The sequence below is a fragment of the Nematolebias whitei genome, chromosome 12 (assembly GCF_014905685.2).
Source record: "Nematolebias whitei isolate Nwh7 chromosome 12, NemWhi1, whole genome shotgun sequence".
NCBI lineage: Eukaryota > Metazoa > Chordata > Actinopteri > Cyprinodontiformes > Rivulidae > Nematolebias > Nematolebias whitei.
The window spans coordinates 33396563-33410569 of NC_056509.1; the positions used below are offsets into that span (position 1 = coordinate 33396563).

The 14007-nt window shown below is 38.5% G+C and overlaps 1 protein-coding gene across 1 annotated transcript in view; it reads left to right on the top strand.

The window, feature by feature from the left end:
• The window catches only part of rps6kc1 (ribosomal protein S6 kinase polypeptide 1), a 34538-nt gene extending 20765 nt beyond the window's left edge, over nt 1-13773 (top strand). The window contains exons 14-16 of the mRNA XM_037685455.1: nt 7726-7808; nt 11429-11524; nt 13486-13773. Of these exons, the coding sequence (XP_037541383.1) occupies nt 7726-7808; nt 11429-11524; nt 13486-13587 (281 nt within the window). The 3' untranslated portion in view covers nt 13588-13773. The remainder of the gene's footprint in view (nt 1-7725; nt 7809-11428; nt 11525-13485) is intronic.
• The last annotated feature ends 234 nt before the right edge of the window (nt 13774-14007 follow it).

The following is a 14007-nucleotide window of genomic DNA, read 5'->3' on the forward strand; positions in this document are numbered from 1 at the left end:
TTTATTTTTAGAATATTGATAAATATAAACTTTTGTTCAGATTATTTATTTAAAATTAAAAAAAAAAAAACCATTTTTGTATTTCTATTTTTCTCAGATTTGTGTAAAGTTTGGTTTTTAGCTTTCATGTCTTTTTTTTTTACTTAGCCTAAGCCTGTGCATATTTCTGTTTTACTAAAGTCTTTGGCGTATGAGAGAGAAACAAAATAAATAACATGTCGGCAGTGGGTGTACGTTTGGAGATAATGGACAGTGAGATTTTTTTTTTTAATTGACTTAATAAAGGATCAAATTATATTTTAAGTGAACAAGTTGCTATAATTTTAGTTCTGTAGGAGACCATAACAGATTAGAAACTAAATTTCAAAATGCAAAGTTGAAGTGAGGATTTGGACTTTTTTATTTTAAGAGTTTGAAGATAAACATGGAAAACATGATGAGTAATTGATTCCAAAATATCATTATTATTAGAAAATAAATGAATAACCCTCACTTGTGCATGGAATACATTTAAAATCAACACAGGATCTATTGAAACGAACTGAACTACACGTTAAAGAGCTGTTTCAATATGGTTTTGAATCTCTTCAAACTAAACAAAAACATTTGCATATTTGGCCAAAATGATGGTAGAAGCTACAGATTTCTGTATGAAACTTTTAACGTCTCATCTTTTCAGAGAAAAACTTGTGTCCTATAACTTCCAACACCCTAAAGCAGGGGGCTGCAACCTTTATGATCAAAAGAGCCTGTTGTGCCCCTTTGCACACTAAATAAAATCTCTGGAGCCGCAAAACCAGCTGAAACTGTGATTATCAACTGGTGGCCCATGGCCCACTTCAAGCCATTTGGAAGGGGGATTTTCCAGCCAGTAGGTGTGATATTATGAAACTAAAATATCAAATTATTATTAATATTTATTTATATTTTTTTAATTTTAGGGCAAAAAGAAAGACTGGATTTATGTAAAGAAGATTTTTTATCATTATTATTTATACAATAATTATTGTATTATTTATATATATAGAAACTATTATAACTAATAATGATATATTATTTAATTATATATTATTATTTATATAATAATATAATTTTTATTAATATTTATTAATATTTTTAAATTTTAGGGCCCAAAAAAGACTGGATTTATGTAAAGAAGATCTTTTAAATTGTTATATATAATAATTATTTCTATATAAAAAATATTGTAATTAATAATTATATATTATTTTATTATATATTATGATTTATATAATAATATAATTTAAAAAAAAATTGTTTATATTTTTAAATTTTAAGGCAAAAGAAAAGACTGGATTTATGTGAAGGAGAAAAAAATATATACCGGTTAAAAAAAAGTTTTAAACCAATTTTATAAAAATTCCAACACAAGTATGCAGGTTTATGTGAGTTTTATTTTTCATTGTGGAAACAATTCATAAAGTATCATATTATGAAGTAATAAAGCATAAAGCACACCACAAGGGAGTGGTGGCGCAGAGGTTGTTGAAGGTGGGCCTGCGATCAGAAGATCACTGGTTCAACTCCCCGTACCGACAACATCAAAATGTGGGTGGGCTAGGTGAAGCACCCACACCTGTCTCCACAGTCTTTTGTCCCACTCTGGGCACTTGAGCAAGGCCCTTAACCCCCACCATCTGCTCCCCCAGGCACCCTAGATAGCAGCTCTGTGCTCCACACCGAGGGCTGTGGTAGCTCGGTGTCTGTGGTTGCGTCAGGAAGAACATCCGACGTAAAAGAAATTGCCAAGTCTTTGTGCGAGTTAGTTCGCTGTGAAGGGAGCAGCCGAAAGAAGAAGAAATAAATAAATTATGAAGTAATAGAGCATAAAGTAAAAAATTAGGCCAGTTTGTTAGGGATGTAATTGAATTGTTAAATGAAAATAAATGCTTCCATTTACTTTGACTTTGTTTCTTTCTTTAATTTTTATTATCAAGTTGACTCACCATATTTCTTCTCAGCAACTTGCCTCCCCAAAACATTTGGTGGATTTGAGAAAAAGATCACACCGTTAGACTGGAAGTGAGCTAAAAGAAGTGGCTAACAAACTACTAGCATGATGTAATCAACAAGTTTTACTCCTTGTGTTAATACTATCTTTCACATGTTGGCAAAAGAAATGACCAGAAAACTATTAGCTGTTTCCTGTTGTTGGTGCAGCAACCACTAAACTTCAGTTTTATGTTAGGTTTGGTCAAAACTTAGAGCCACTGCAGAGGGACCAAAAAGTGGCTCCAGAGCCGCAGATTGCAGACCCCAGCCTTGATGTAAGCTGCACTTTGTTTGTTTTTACTATTGAACATACATGTAGTATCACTTAATCAGCTTTCAATACAAACAAATACTGTTTTCCTCACTCCAAAGTATCTACTACGTGAGTGATTATAATGTATCATGCGTAAGCAGTAATAAAAAGCTAAAAGTAAAAAAAAAAAAAAATTCATTTGCAGCATTCTTCCTCACTTTTGAGACGCTGGCTCTTCTTGCAGTTGTGCTGTTTTCCTGTAGAGGGCGGTATTATGCTACACTCAGCTCCGTGTCACGCGCCCAGCTGACTTGTGGCAGCTCTGGCATGCTGGTTTAAAGCTGCCTAAAACAAACTGCTGCTCGCCTGCAGCTTCACTTCCTTGTGTATGTGTGTGCATGCACGCTGTTTGTTTCCTTTATGATCATGCGTGGAGCATATGGATGGTATTTAATCTCATTCTCTCGTATATATATACTGCTAATTAAAAACGCTGCATTCACCAAGAGACGTGCACAATGACCCTCACACTCAGTCCCTCTTCTACACTTGTTACATTGAGATATTCTTTCATCATTTATCCTCTCTTAATTTCTCTTTGAAGCCTCCTTGTGTTTGGAAAGCGGCGCAGTATCTCTTATAATATTCAAAGTGTTTAATTTGATTCCCTCTGCAACAACTGGTTGAAGAGCTTTCTTTTAGCAGTCGGGCGTTTTGAGGCGTATATGTTTGGAGGCAGCACCTAAAGCGACACGATGGGACTGTTTGTGATTTGTGCGGTTTAAAAAAGTGCTCAGCAGACATTTCTACTGTTCAATTTGTTCTGCGGTTTCTAAACTATGATTTGTCTCACAAGCCACAGACTAAGATGCTTCTCTGCTAAAATGACTCTAATTAAACAAAATAAGTAAAAAATGTGGGTTTTCAGTTTGACTTGTGATGCAGTTTAAATCACATTTGTTTGGATTTTCACTGTTACCTTCCACATACAGTATCATGAATTAAAAGTACTTAAAGTAAAAAAAAAAAAAAAAAAAAACTTTGAAAGAGGAAAGAAACTTCTCCACCCTGAACTGAACAAGAACCGAACCGATCTCAGCCCAGATGTGAAATGTCCTGATCATTAAATAACACTTGATCCCATGTGGATGAATGGGTGTAATGCACAGCAGCTTCCAGTAGAGTGTGTGTTGGGCTGCTGTGAAACAAAGCACCCACTTTATATATATTGTTTCCCATTCTGCTCATTCTTATGTTAAATTCACATAAAACATCACTTTTTTAATACATTTTTATTTGTCGCTATGTTTTAGTTTTCCATCCTCACATTCTTGGACATGCCGTTTGACGTGAGTGCACGGGAACACGCACTAACGCAGAGGTTAGAGTGTGCGTCTCTGCTGCCCTTGTTACACATGGCTGTTTATCCAGACAGGGTCAGCTCTAGCGATGACTTCATTCCTGATGACAGATTTATGACTGTTTGCCAGAAACCTAGCAGGGGGCCTGCTGCGACTGAACGCGCCTGTGTGTGCGTGCGCGTGCATGTGAGGGTGTGTGCGTTAAAAGGAGGACAGCATGTTTTTAAAACGCACGTATTCACACCCAAAAAAAAAAAAAACACGAGTGTGTACTTGGAAAATATGGTGACGTGGTATTAATCTGTTTATCCTGCACTTGTGCTTATTTATTTTCTCACTGTCTTATTACTAATAAACATCAGATGGTTAATGTTTTGTTCGCTGATAAGGCGAAAAAAAAAAAGATCTGTTTTCTGTGGCGCGACCTACTTTAAGCAGAAATGGGAAACGTTTATTGTTCTCTTTAAAAGGAAGCACATTTAAAAGCGATTGTCTTGATCGTCCAAGAAAAGGGAAATTTAGTTTTCTTCCTCTCTGGCTGTTGCTGAGGACTCGGTCGTCTTTGTTTTGTGATCCCTTGACGTGACCAGTCATGCACGATCTATAGGAAGATAAGGTTTAGTTCCCCTTTTGACACCGAGCTGTCGTTTCATTGTTTTCAAAGGCCTTTCAAGGAAGATATAATATGACAGCACTTCTGCTTTATTATACGACTAACTCGTATCACGCAATTAAGACACGTAACGGCTTCGTTCCAGGGATGTTCTAAATAAAAAATGATTTGGTTGCAGCAGCTATCTCTTCTGCTCGTGAAATAGCTTCAAGCAGACATCTGTATTTAGGCAGAGCCACAATAAGTTTGTGTTTGCCTGCAGTTGTTACAATGTCGTTGCACAGAGCCAATCACTGAGTCGGACCTTTTTTGGGGGGGGGTTAACGATCAGAAAAAAATAATTTACAGCCAGAAATGGGGAAACGAGTCAACGCACATCCTCAGTCTGGATGGGTATGAGAAGAAGTTGTGTTTAAAATTGGTTTGTGCCCCACAAATCCTGAGCAAACTCCCAGAACACTTTTTTTTTTGTCTCTCTCAGAAACATTCACACGATCATCATCCATTTTTCTTCCGTGTGTAATTCGGTGCGATTCTCGTCCCGCAGTTTTCAAGCTACCGATGTTTCGACAAATCTTAAATCAAAATGTTCAGCTCTTTCAGGACAGTCCTGCTTTGACTTTTGTTGTTGGTGCAACTTTAGCTTTTTGAAATATTTAGCCTTTTCTGCCATTTTGCTTCTCCTACAAAATGAATTGAGCTCATTTTACCTTATTCAAATCTTTAGATCTGTTTACAACTTTTTACTGCTCCTTTCACATTTTGTTCTGGTTCAACTTCTTTCAGTTTCCTTCTGCAATTTTAAAATGTTTTCAGCTATTTGCAGCTAATTTCAGCTGTTCTTTAGCTAATTTCAGCTTTTTTCTGATAATTTTTGTGCCCATTTCTTTTTCTTTCAGCCTAATTGGGCAAACATGTTATTTTTTTGTTGTTGTTTCTTCTGCTAATTTAAGCCAGTTCTACCTTTTCAGCTACATTTTTAGCATTTTTTTGTTGCTAATTTAAGCTGTTTTTAGATTAATTGAAGTTTTTCATGGTAATTTCTGCTACTTCCAACCTAATTCAATTCTTTATGCTAATTTCAGCTTGGTATGCTCCTTTCAGCTTATTTCTGCTTGGTTCAGCCTTTTCTGATATTTCAGCTACTACTTAGCTGTTTTTATGCTAAATTTAGCTTTTTCAGCTAATTCAACATTCTTAGAGCTAATTTTAGGTCTCTTATAAATGAGTCCACAAGGCTTAATGGAACTAACCTGTATAAATAAAGGTTGAATGATTTTCAACTCCTTCTCCTTCCATCTAGTAGTTTAAATTTCTTTTTGCCTTTTCAGCTACTTTCAGCAATTTTGTTGGCTAATTTCTGCTTTTTTTTTTTTTTTTAGCTAATTTCCAAATTTTTGTGCTCATTGTTGCTTATTTAAACCTAATTCAGCAAAAATGTGTTCTTTCTGCTTTCTTCCGCTAAGTTAGACTTGTTCATCCATTTCAGCATGTTGTTAGCTATTTTAAGCTGCTTTACAGCAAGTTCTTCTGTAACAACCATTCACACTGCATTTTCTCAAGAAATGCAATTTCTCTAGTTCTTTCTGCACTCGCTTCTATTTTCCTTTACATTTACTTCCTCTCTTCTATCTGGTCTTTTGATCCCGCTGCGTGTCGTCTTCAAACCTTCAAGCCTGTCTGTCTTTATGTAAAGCGCTTTGTTCGATTGTCGAAAGGTGTTTTTCAGGTACGCTTGCCGCGAGGCATCGAATGCCAGCCTTTTCTTACTTCCTACCTGCACACACTTCTTCTTTTTGTCACGCCCGTCTGTTAAGTTTTTAGGGAAGTCCGTCTAAGAGGAGAAGAGAGAAAGTTCCTTATGGGTCCCTGCGAGGGATGAGATGATTAAGATACAGATCGGGGGGGGGGGGCTGCTCTGTTGAGGGGAAAGGGAACAAGAAAAACACCATTGTTGTGTTGTAGGTGCACTTTGCTCTTTATTTTTATTTATTTACGTTAGACTTGTCTTTTGTTGGATTTCCTGCCAGGTAGTGTAGTCGCTCCAGTTCTGATCATTAACACGTTCGGTGGTCTACTGTAACAGTGGTCGCTGGATGACCCATGGCTTGTGGACGCAGTTAATTCTCCCTTCCTGCTCACTTTTCCTCTGTCTCTTTTGCTCTCTTCCTCGTTCTGACAGAGCAGTAAGTGTAGCCAGCTCCACTGTACTCTCCCTGCAGCTCCTTAGACATTAATCCATTGTGATGACATCGACCTTGCTCTGAGACTGTGTGTGTGTGTGTCCAGTTTCTTCCCCCCAGCTCATAGCTACACAGGTATCAGTGGTCCGTTCAATGACGATCTTCTCTCCTTGGCTGTCAAAACAGTGGTCCTGGGAAGCCCTGAAGACCGGTTGCTCAGTCGGCTTTGTGTGTGTGTGTGTGTGTGTGTGTATGTGAAACGTGCAAGTCGTATCATAGTCCTCTCCAACCTTGGCTGCAAGAGGGATGCACAGGGCCCCCAGAGTTCCCAGCAGCCTCCAGGAAACGAGGGGTCTTTGTCTAATATGCTCTCCCAGCTGAGGAGCCTGGTCCCTGGGCACACACAGCCGTGACCCAGGGTCCCGGCCCTCTGGGTGACCAGGCGCCCCTCCCTCTGGAGCGTGGAGGAGAGGCAAGCTGAGCAGCACATGAGGCCATCTGGTAACCAGCGGAGCCACCAAGCAGCAGCTACGGCTGAATGTCACTCTTAGTTTCTGTGTTTCTGCAGCGGACGCCCCGTAGCTTTCAGCTGTGACGGCTGTCAGAGTTTTACTGAAGTGAACAAACTTCCACTGAAGTTTCCAACAATTTGTGTTAGTGTTGTTTTTTTGCTACAAGACGTGATGGTTGCAAAGAGACAAAAGTAATAAAGCTCCAAAATTGTCACTGTAATAACAGAAATAAATCCTTTATCTTGTTTTAGTTTTACACCCCCTGACACTTTAACAACCCAAACAAATAAAATATTATACATTCAACCATTATCTGACACAAAAGCCCAGAAACTATAATTTAGACATGCAGTGTTTGACTATGAAGTGTTCCCACTTTCCATGTCTTGGCGTGTGTGTGTGTGTGTTGTAGGAGTGTGTGTGTTTGCGTTTGAGGTCAGGTCATGCAGATGGTGTGAAGTTGCAGCACAGACGGTTTCCTCAATTTAACTGCTTTTTATTATGCAAATCGCCCTTTTATGAGACACACACGTTGTGCGTGTGTGCGCGTGTAACTGTGTCGATGATTCTGTGCTCATTTTGAATTAATTGGATGAAATCAGTGAAATATTACAGGGAGACAACAGGAAGCGGTGTTTAACATAAAGGACGTAGCTAATAACATCTAAGATCATTGGACTGTTTTTTCTAAATCAACATGATTCGCTCCTTCACTCGTTGATCCTTCTTGCCTGTGTTCATCCTCACCTGGTCCCTCAGCTCAGTATTGATTATTATCTTCTGTCTTCAGAAGTGGGAGGTATCAGTGAGGAGACGGCGTCGTGCGATTGGTGGAGTTTGGGCGCCATCCTGTTTGAGCTCCTGACCAGCACAGTGAGTCAAAACCTGTTCAGAAAATGTTTTAGGGTTTTTTTATGTTTGGTCTTTGTTTGTTTGGGGGGGGGGGGGGGGGGGTCTGACTGTAGGTGTCTTGGCTTTAAACTCTCTCACACTCTTTGTGGTCGTGCCAGCTTGTGTGTGTGTGAGTCCGTGTATGTGTCCGAGTGTTGTTTTTTGTGTTGTTTGTGTGCAAGGTTGCATCTTGGCTGCGGTCTGTTACTCTGGTTCTCTGGGAGGTCCAAGGGTGTCGGTGTGACTTTCTCCCCCAGTCTGAGCTCCATCTGCCGGGCCACTGGGTCAGCTCTCCCCGGGCCTCTTTACTGGCTCCTGGAGCAACGCTGGGCTCCGGGCACGCTGATCTCAGATCAGCATGCAAGGTGAAGACCTGGGCAGCTCTCAGAGTTCTGCAGCCCGGCTGGTCCAGGATCAGAGGGACCATCTTTCAAGACAAGCTAGGGGAGATAGGAAGGGAGGGACAAAAAACACGTAGACGCACACTCTAACTAGAGTAAATGCATTTCCTGCGAAAATGCAGGGTGAATGCTTATTGCAGAATAACTTGCTGAAAAACAGATTAAAATAGCCACAAACATGCTGAAATGTAGCCGAAGTACAAGAACAAGCCTATGTTAGAAGAAGAAAGCAGAAAGAACACATATTTGCTGAATTAAGTTTAAATAAGAAGAAATAAGCACAAAAATTAGGAAAGTAGCTAAAAAAACAGCTGAAATTAGCAAAAGGTAGCTGAAAAGGCAGAAAAAAGATAAACTACCAGAAGGAAGCAAAAAGAGCTGAAATGAGCTAAAAAAAAAAAAAAAGTGAAATTTGTAAAAAAAAAAAAAAAAAAAAGCTAAAATTAGCGTAAAACAGCTAAGTAGTAGCTCAAATAGCTGAAACTAGCAGAAATAAGTTGAAAGGAGCATACAAAGCTGGAATTAGCAGAAGAACGTTAATTAGGCTAAAAATAGCAGAAATTACCATGAAAAACTTGAATTTATCTGAAAACAGCAGAAATCATCTAAATAATGCTAAAAAGGTAGCTGAAAAGTAGAACAAACTTAAATTAGCAGAAGAATGTAGAAAGAACATGTTTGCCCAATTAGGCTAAAAAAACAAATTATCACAAAAAGTAGAAATAATCGGAAAAAGTTGAAATTAGCAATAAAAGACCAGGTGAAAGTAGCTAAAAGCAGAAAGAAGCTTAAATTAACAGAAGGAAGTAGAGAGCACATTTTTGCTGAATTAGGCTGAAAAAAGTTGGAATGAGTGCAAAAAATGTGGAATTAGCAGGAAAAGCTCAAATTAGCATAAAAAACAGCTAAATAGTAGCTGAAATAGCCTAAACAGCTGAAACTTACAGAAATTAGTTGAAATGAGCATAACAAGTTGAAATTAGCAGTAAGAAGTTAGAAGAAGCACAAAAATGTTGTAGTTAGCAGAAATGATCACAAAACAGCTGAAGAAACTGCTGAAATTTGCTGAAAATAGCTGAAAAAATGTTTAAATTTTCACAAGGAAGCTGAAAGAAGCTGAACTAGAACAAAATGTGTAAGGAGCAGTAAAATGTTGTAAACAGATCTAAATATCTGAAGGATGGAAAATGAGCTCAATTAATTTTCTATGAGGAAAAAGTGTCAGCAAAGGCTAAATATTTCAAAAAGCTAAAGTTGCACCAATACCAAAAGCCATAGCTGGATTGTCCTGAAAGAGCTGAACGTTTTGATCTATGATTTGTTGAAATAGCTTGAAAACTGCAGCGAAATGAGTTAAGATGCCGAAAAACGTACGGAAGAAAAATGGATCACGATAGTGTGAATGCTTCATAAACATTCACACTATTGTAACTTTCAGCACTCTTGAAGGACAGTTACGGACTCCGTAACAAGCACAGTCATGTGCAGGTGCAGTGTCCCATCAATTTTTCATTGTCTCCTAAATTTGAATAAATTCTGGTTGCCAGTGGGCATGTTTTTATATCAGCCGTCCATGTTGGGTTAGTGTCATTATGTTCAACAATACACACCTACTTACCTGGGTGGGGAAAAAAAGAAAACTCAGCCACACAGATGTCTCCTTTGATGATTATGTCTTTGTACCGCCCTGGCAAGAATACACACACAGACACACATCGTGTCTCTTGATCCTTGCAGGATAAGATCTTGCCTGGAGCAGTCTTAACCGCTGCTAGGATCGCAGCCAGAACTCCTGCAGCATGTATCGAGGGAGGGAGCGAGGCAGCAGCCCTCGCTGTTGGAGAAAGAAAGAAAAACAACAGTTTTATGGCTTTTACTTGCTGCACAAGCTCCGTGTTCCCAGCATTTCCATTTGATTTTTTTTACTGTAGATGGTAGAGCATGTGATTAGTAATTATTGTCAATTATTACAACAAAAGCCTCTTATTTTGGGGTTTAAAAAAAGCACTTAAAAGTCTTGTGCCTACTTTTACCCTACAGTGAGCACAACAGTAAACTTGCACTTCGTAACTGGCCTGGCTTTACTTTGCAAAACAACGAAAAAGTAGGGATGCACAATATTGGATTTTCACTGATATTTTTTTCATTTTTTTTCATTTAGCCTTTATTTATCCAGGTTAGTCTCATTGAGCCACGAGAACTCATTTTCAAGAGAGACCTGTTTAGGGAGCACATGGTGGGGGTTAAGGGCCTTGCTCATGGGCCCAGAGTGGGGCGAATGAGGGTGGGGGCAAGTGTGGGTGTTTCACCTACCCCACCCACAATTTTGATGTTGTCGGGGCCGGGGCACGAACCGGCGATCTTCGGATCACAAGCCCACCTCTCTAACCTCTGCGCCACCACTCCCCCCTTATATCCTACATGTTAAAACTTGTTTGGCCGATAACCGATACCGATGCCGATATTTTTTTGCATAGCTTTCTCTGCTGTGGAATTAAAACAGTTTGACCTGTTGCCAAATACAGATGCCAAAAAGGGGGCTGAAAATGATGTAACACTTAAACTTGGATTATGTTTAATGTCAAATTTATTCATGATATTTACTCTCTGTTACACGACAACACTCGAACAGTGCAAATTTGTACATTTTCACAAATTTAAACTCAACCTGTTCACAAGCGACAAGTGAAAAGCGCGTTAGTAGTAGTGCATCCATTACTTGACAGTTTCTTGAATTAAAAATTAACTTAAAACAGAAGCCTTTTATATCAGTGAGTTTTTTTGATGGAATGTCCGATGTCTGATATTTAACTTTATCGTTAATATCAACTGATACCGATACCATGCCGATAATATTGTGCAATCCCTACTAAAAAAAGCTTCATAAAGATTCTGTGTGGATGAGGAATAAATCTATCGAAAGCAGTCTTGTTTTTATTATTTCTATTATTTTTTAAATTTTTTCCCACTGTGTCAGACTCCCACATCAGTTCCAATAAAGAGCAGCAGCAGTGACATCATCACCTTGTTGTTTGTGGGATCAGTGTTGTTTCAGGTGCTCCGACTCTTTGGCCTCCTCCTGTTTTGTTCAGTTCCGATGCTTCAGCGTTGACTTAAGCTCCGCAGGTGTCCGAACGTTCCGTGTTTAACATCGATGGTTATCTGCCCCTCTTCTTTCCACTCCTCCTTCCCTCTGTTCAGTCCCTAGCTCGCTGCCATCCAGCAGGAATCGACCGCCACACGGCTCTCAGCATCCCAGAGTCTGTTTCAGAGGAGGCCAGGTCTCTGCTGGAGCAGGTGAGGGGCCGCGCACTCGCCTCAACCAGGCGTCCTCAAATCAGATACGCTTACATTTTATTTGTTTTATTTTGATAGTCTCAAGAGATAGGGGAACTTTTGTTAAAATAAAGTCACTTTCACAATAAAATTGTATTTTTATTTTAGTATATAGTGGCCACAGTGAAGCTTAGAAATGGAATCATTTTGCTTTTTGAGAAAAACGTGATCATTTTTAAACATTTTATTTGGATCCTTGTCAAGATTAGGCACCCAAAACTTTATTTTGTTTATTTATTCATAATCATTTTGCAATTATTGTAATTTAAGCAGTTTTCCTGCCGTCTTTTCTGACCCTGTTATGACCAGTTAAACCATTTGGGAAGGCCAACAGACGTTCGTTGTCAACGTCGCCAAACAAATCTGTTAGATATTTTAAAACATTTATTTACTGATACTTTTTTTATTATTACATTAATGTTTTGGATTTGTTTGTTTTCGATTTAGAGCAGTTTTGAAAAATGCATTTCTTTCCAGCATCAAAATCTAATATTAGACACTGATTTTCAAATTTTATTTTTTAGGAAAATATAGTATAAAACATTTTGTGATGTTATCTAGCAGTTAATTTTTGCTTGGTCCGAATTATTATTTTTTTCTGTCATGTGGATAACAGGGAGAAAATAGAATTGAAATGAGGAAAATTTTCATATTGATTTAATCTAATTTAATATTTTATATTCAATTAATTCTCTCAACATTTTCATTTAAACCATTTTTAGCAGCACAATCCCGTTCTGCTGTGCTTTAAAAAGCTGCATTTTTACAGCAAATATGAAAAGCCTTTAATAAAAAGAGAAAACTTAGGCCACCAAGAAGATTTAATGTGCTTTCAAAATAAAAGCCAAGCATTATACTTACCTTAAATGATTAGGAACGCATGTATTATTCAGACAGATTATGATAAATAAACGGATCTAATCACTTCCTGATGGACATGTCCTTAATAACGATGTTGGCACCATGCTGATGTCTTAAAGCTAATTGCAAATCCTCAAAACTGGTAATCTTTAGATGTACATTAATGTGGCTCGACTGGGTTTTTCTCTGTCTAATGTAGCACAAATCTGATGTAAATCATGTGTTTATGCTATTGGGTGGCCAAGCATACAAATAATATGACGCCCTCATTTTACTAGGACTGCAAAAGTAGAGAGCACCGATCCGATATTAGTATCGGTATTGGCACATACATGGAAAAATTCTAGATTGTGTATCGGTAGAGATACACCGATCCAGTATTAGTATTGGTACCAATATCGGGGGGTGGGGGGGGGTTGATTTGGAATGGGTATCAGTGACAATATGACCAATTCATAAGGACAGGAGCTGATTGCTGTTTATTTTAAATATCTGCCAACCAAGCTAGTGAAGCTATTGTTTTTTTTCCTCTTATTTCTGCTCCTTTATTATTTATTTTACATTATATTTAGAATTCCTGAACCATTTGAAAGGTTTGTTGAAGTTTATAGTTTCATGTTTGACCAAGGTTGTCAACCTATTGTTTTTTGTCAATTTCAGTATCTTATAATAAACAAGTTATTCTTATTTATTTTACATCGGATGTTATACTCATAAAAGCATTGACTGAACAAATTAAAGTTGTGTTGTTTTTTACACGTTTGACCGAGCTTGTGAAGCTACTGGTGTGTTTAAGTGTGCTGTACTGGTGCAGAGTTTTCAATAAATTTGTAATTCAGTACATTTAAAAAAATGTTTTAAGAGAATTCAGCATTGTTTTTCCTGTATTGTATCGGTATCGTATCGGGTATCGGAAGTGAAAAAAGTGAATCAGTGCATCCAAAAAGAAGTATTTATTTACACATGCCTGTTCTGTTGATGAATACTTTTGTAAAATATAATTTTCTGCTCAGCAGAGTAAATGCTGCATTTTTCACTCTTGATGTCTGTCTCCTGTTCAGCTACTCCAGTACAACCCAATGGAGAGGCTGGGGGCGGGCGCCGGAGGGGTCGACGATATAAAATCCCACCCCTTCTTCACAAAAGTGGAATGGCCCAAATAGATGGAGCGATCATGGAACCGGGAAAAAACCAGAGTTCCATGCTGGATAAACTGGACAGGCTCCCCTGCAGCTGGACGTTCAAATGCATGCACAGTAACATCAGGTTATGCATTTTCCTCGTAGCGCTTTAGAATTTCAGACCAAGTTTAACGAGGAGCAGTGCTCGTGTTTGTGCAGGGAACACTTTACACATGTGGCGCCGTGCGTGAGCGATGATCCACTACAGCATCGTTGCATTTGCACTCATTAACTGTGAGCTAAAAGGATCTGAACGATGGACCCCTCTGCCTCCTCATGTCTTCACTGCATTATTCAAGTACTGTAACGTGTCCACTGACGGGCCTGAACCGTCCTCCTTGAAGATCCCCGTGCAATACACCGCGTTTTCATCTGTAATACACAACACTGCTTTCATTGAGA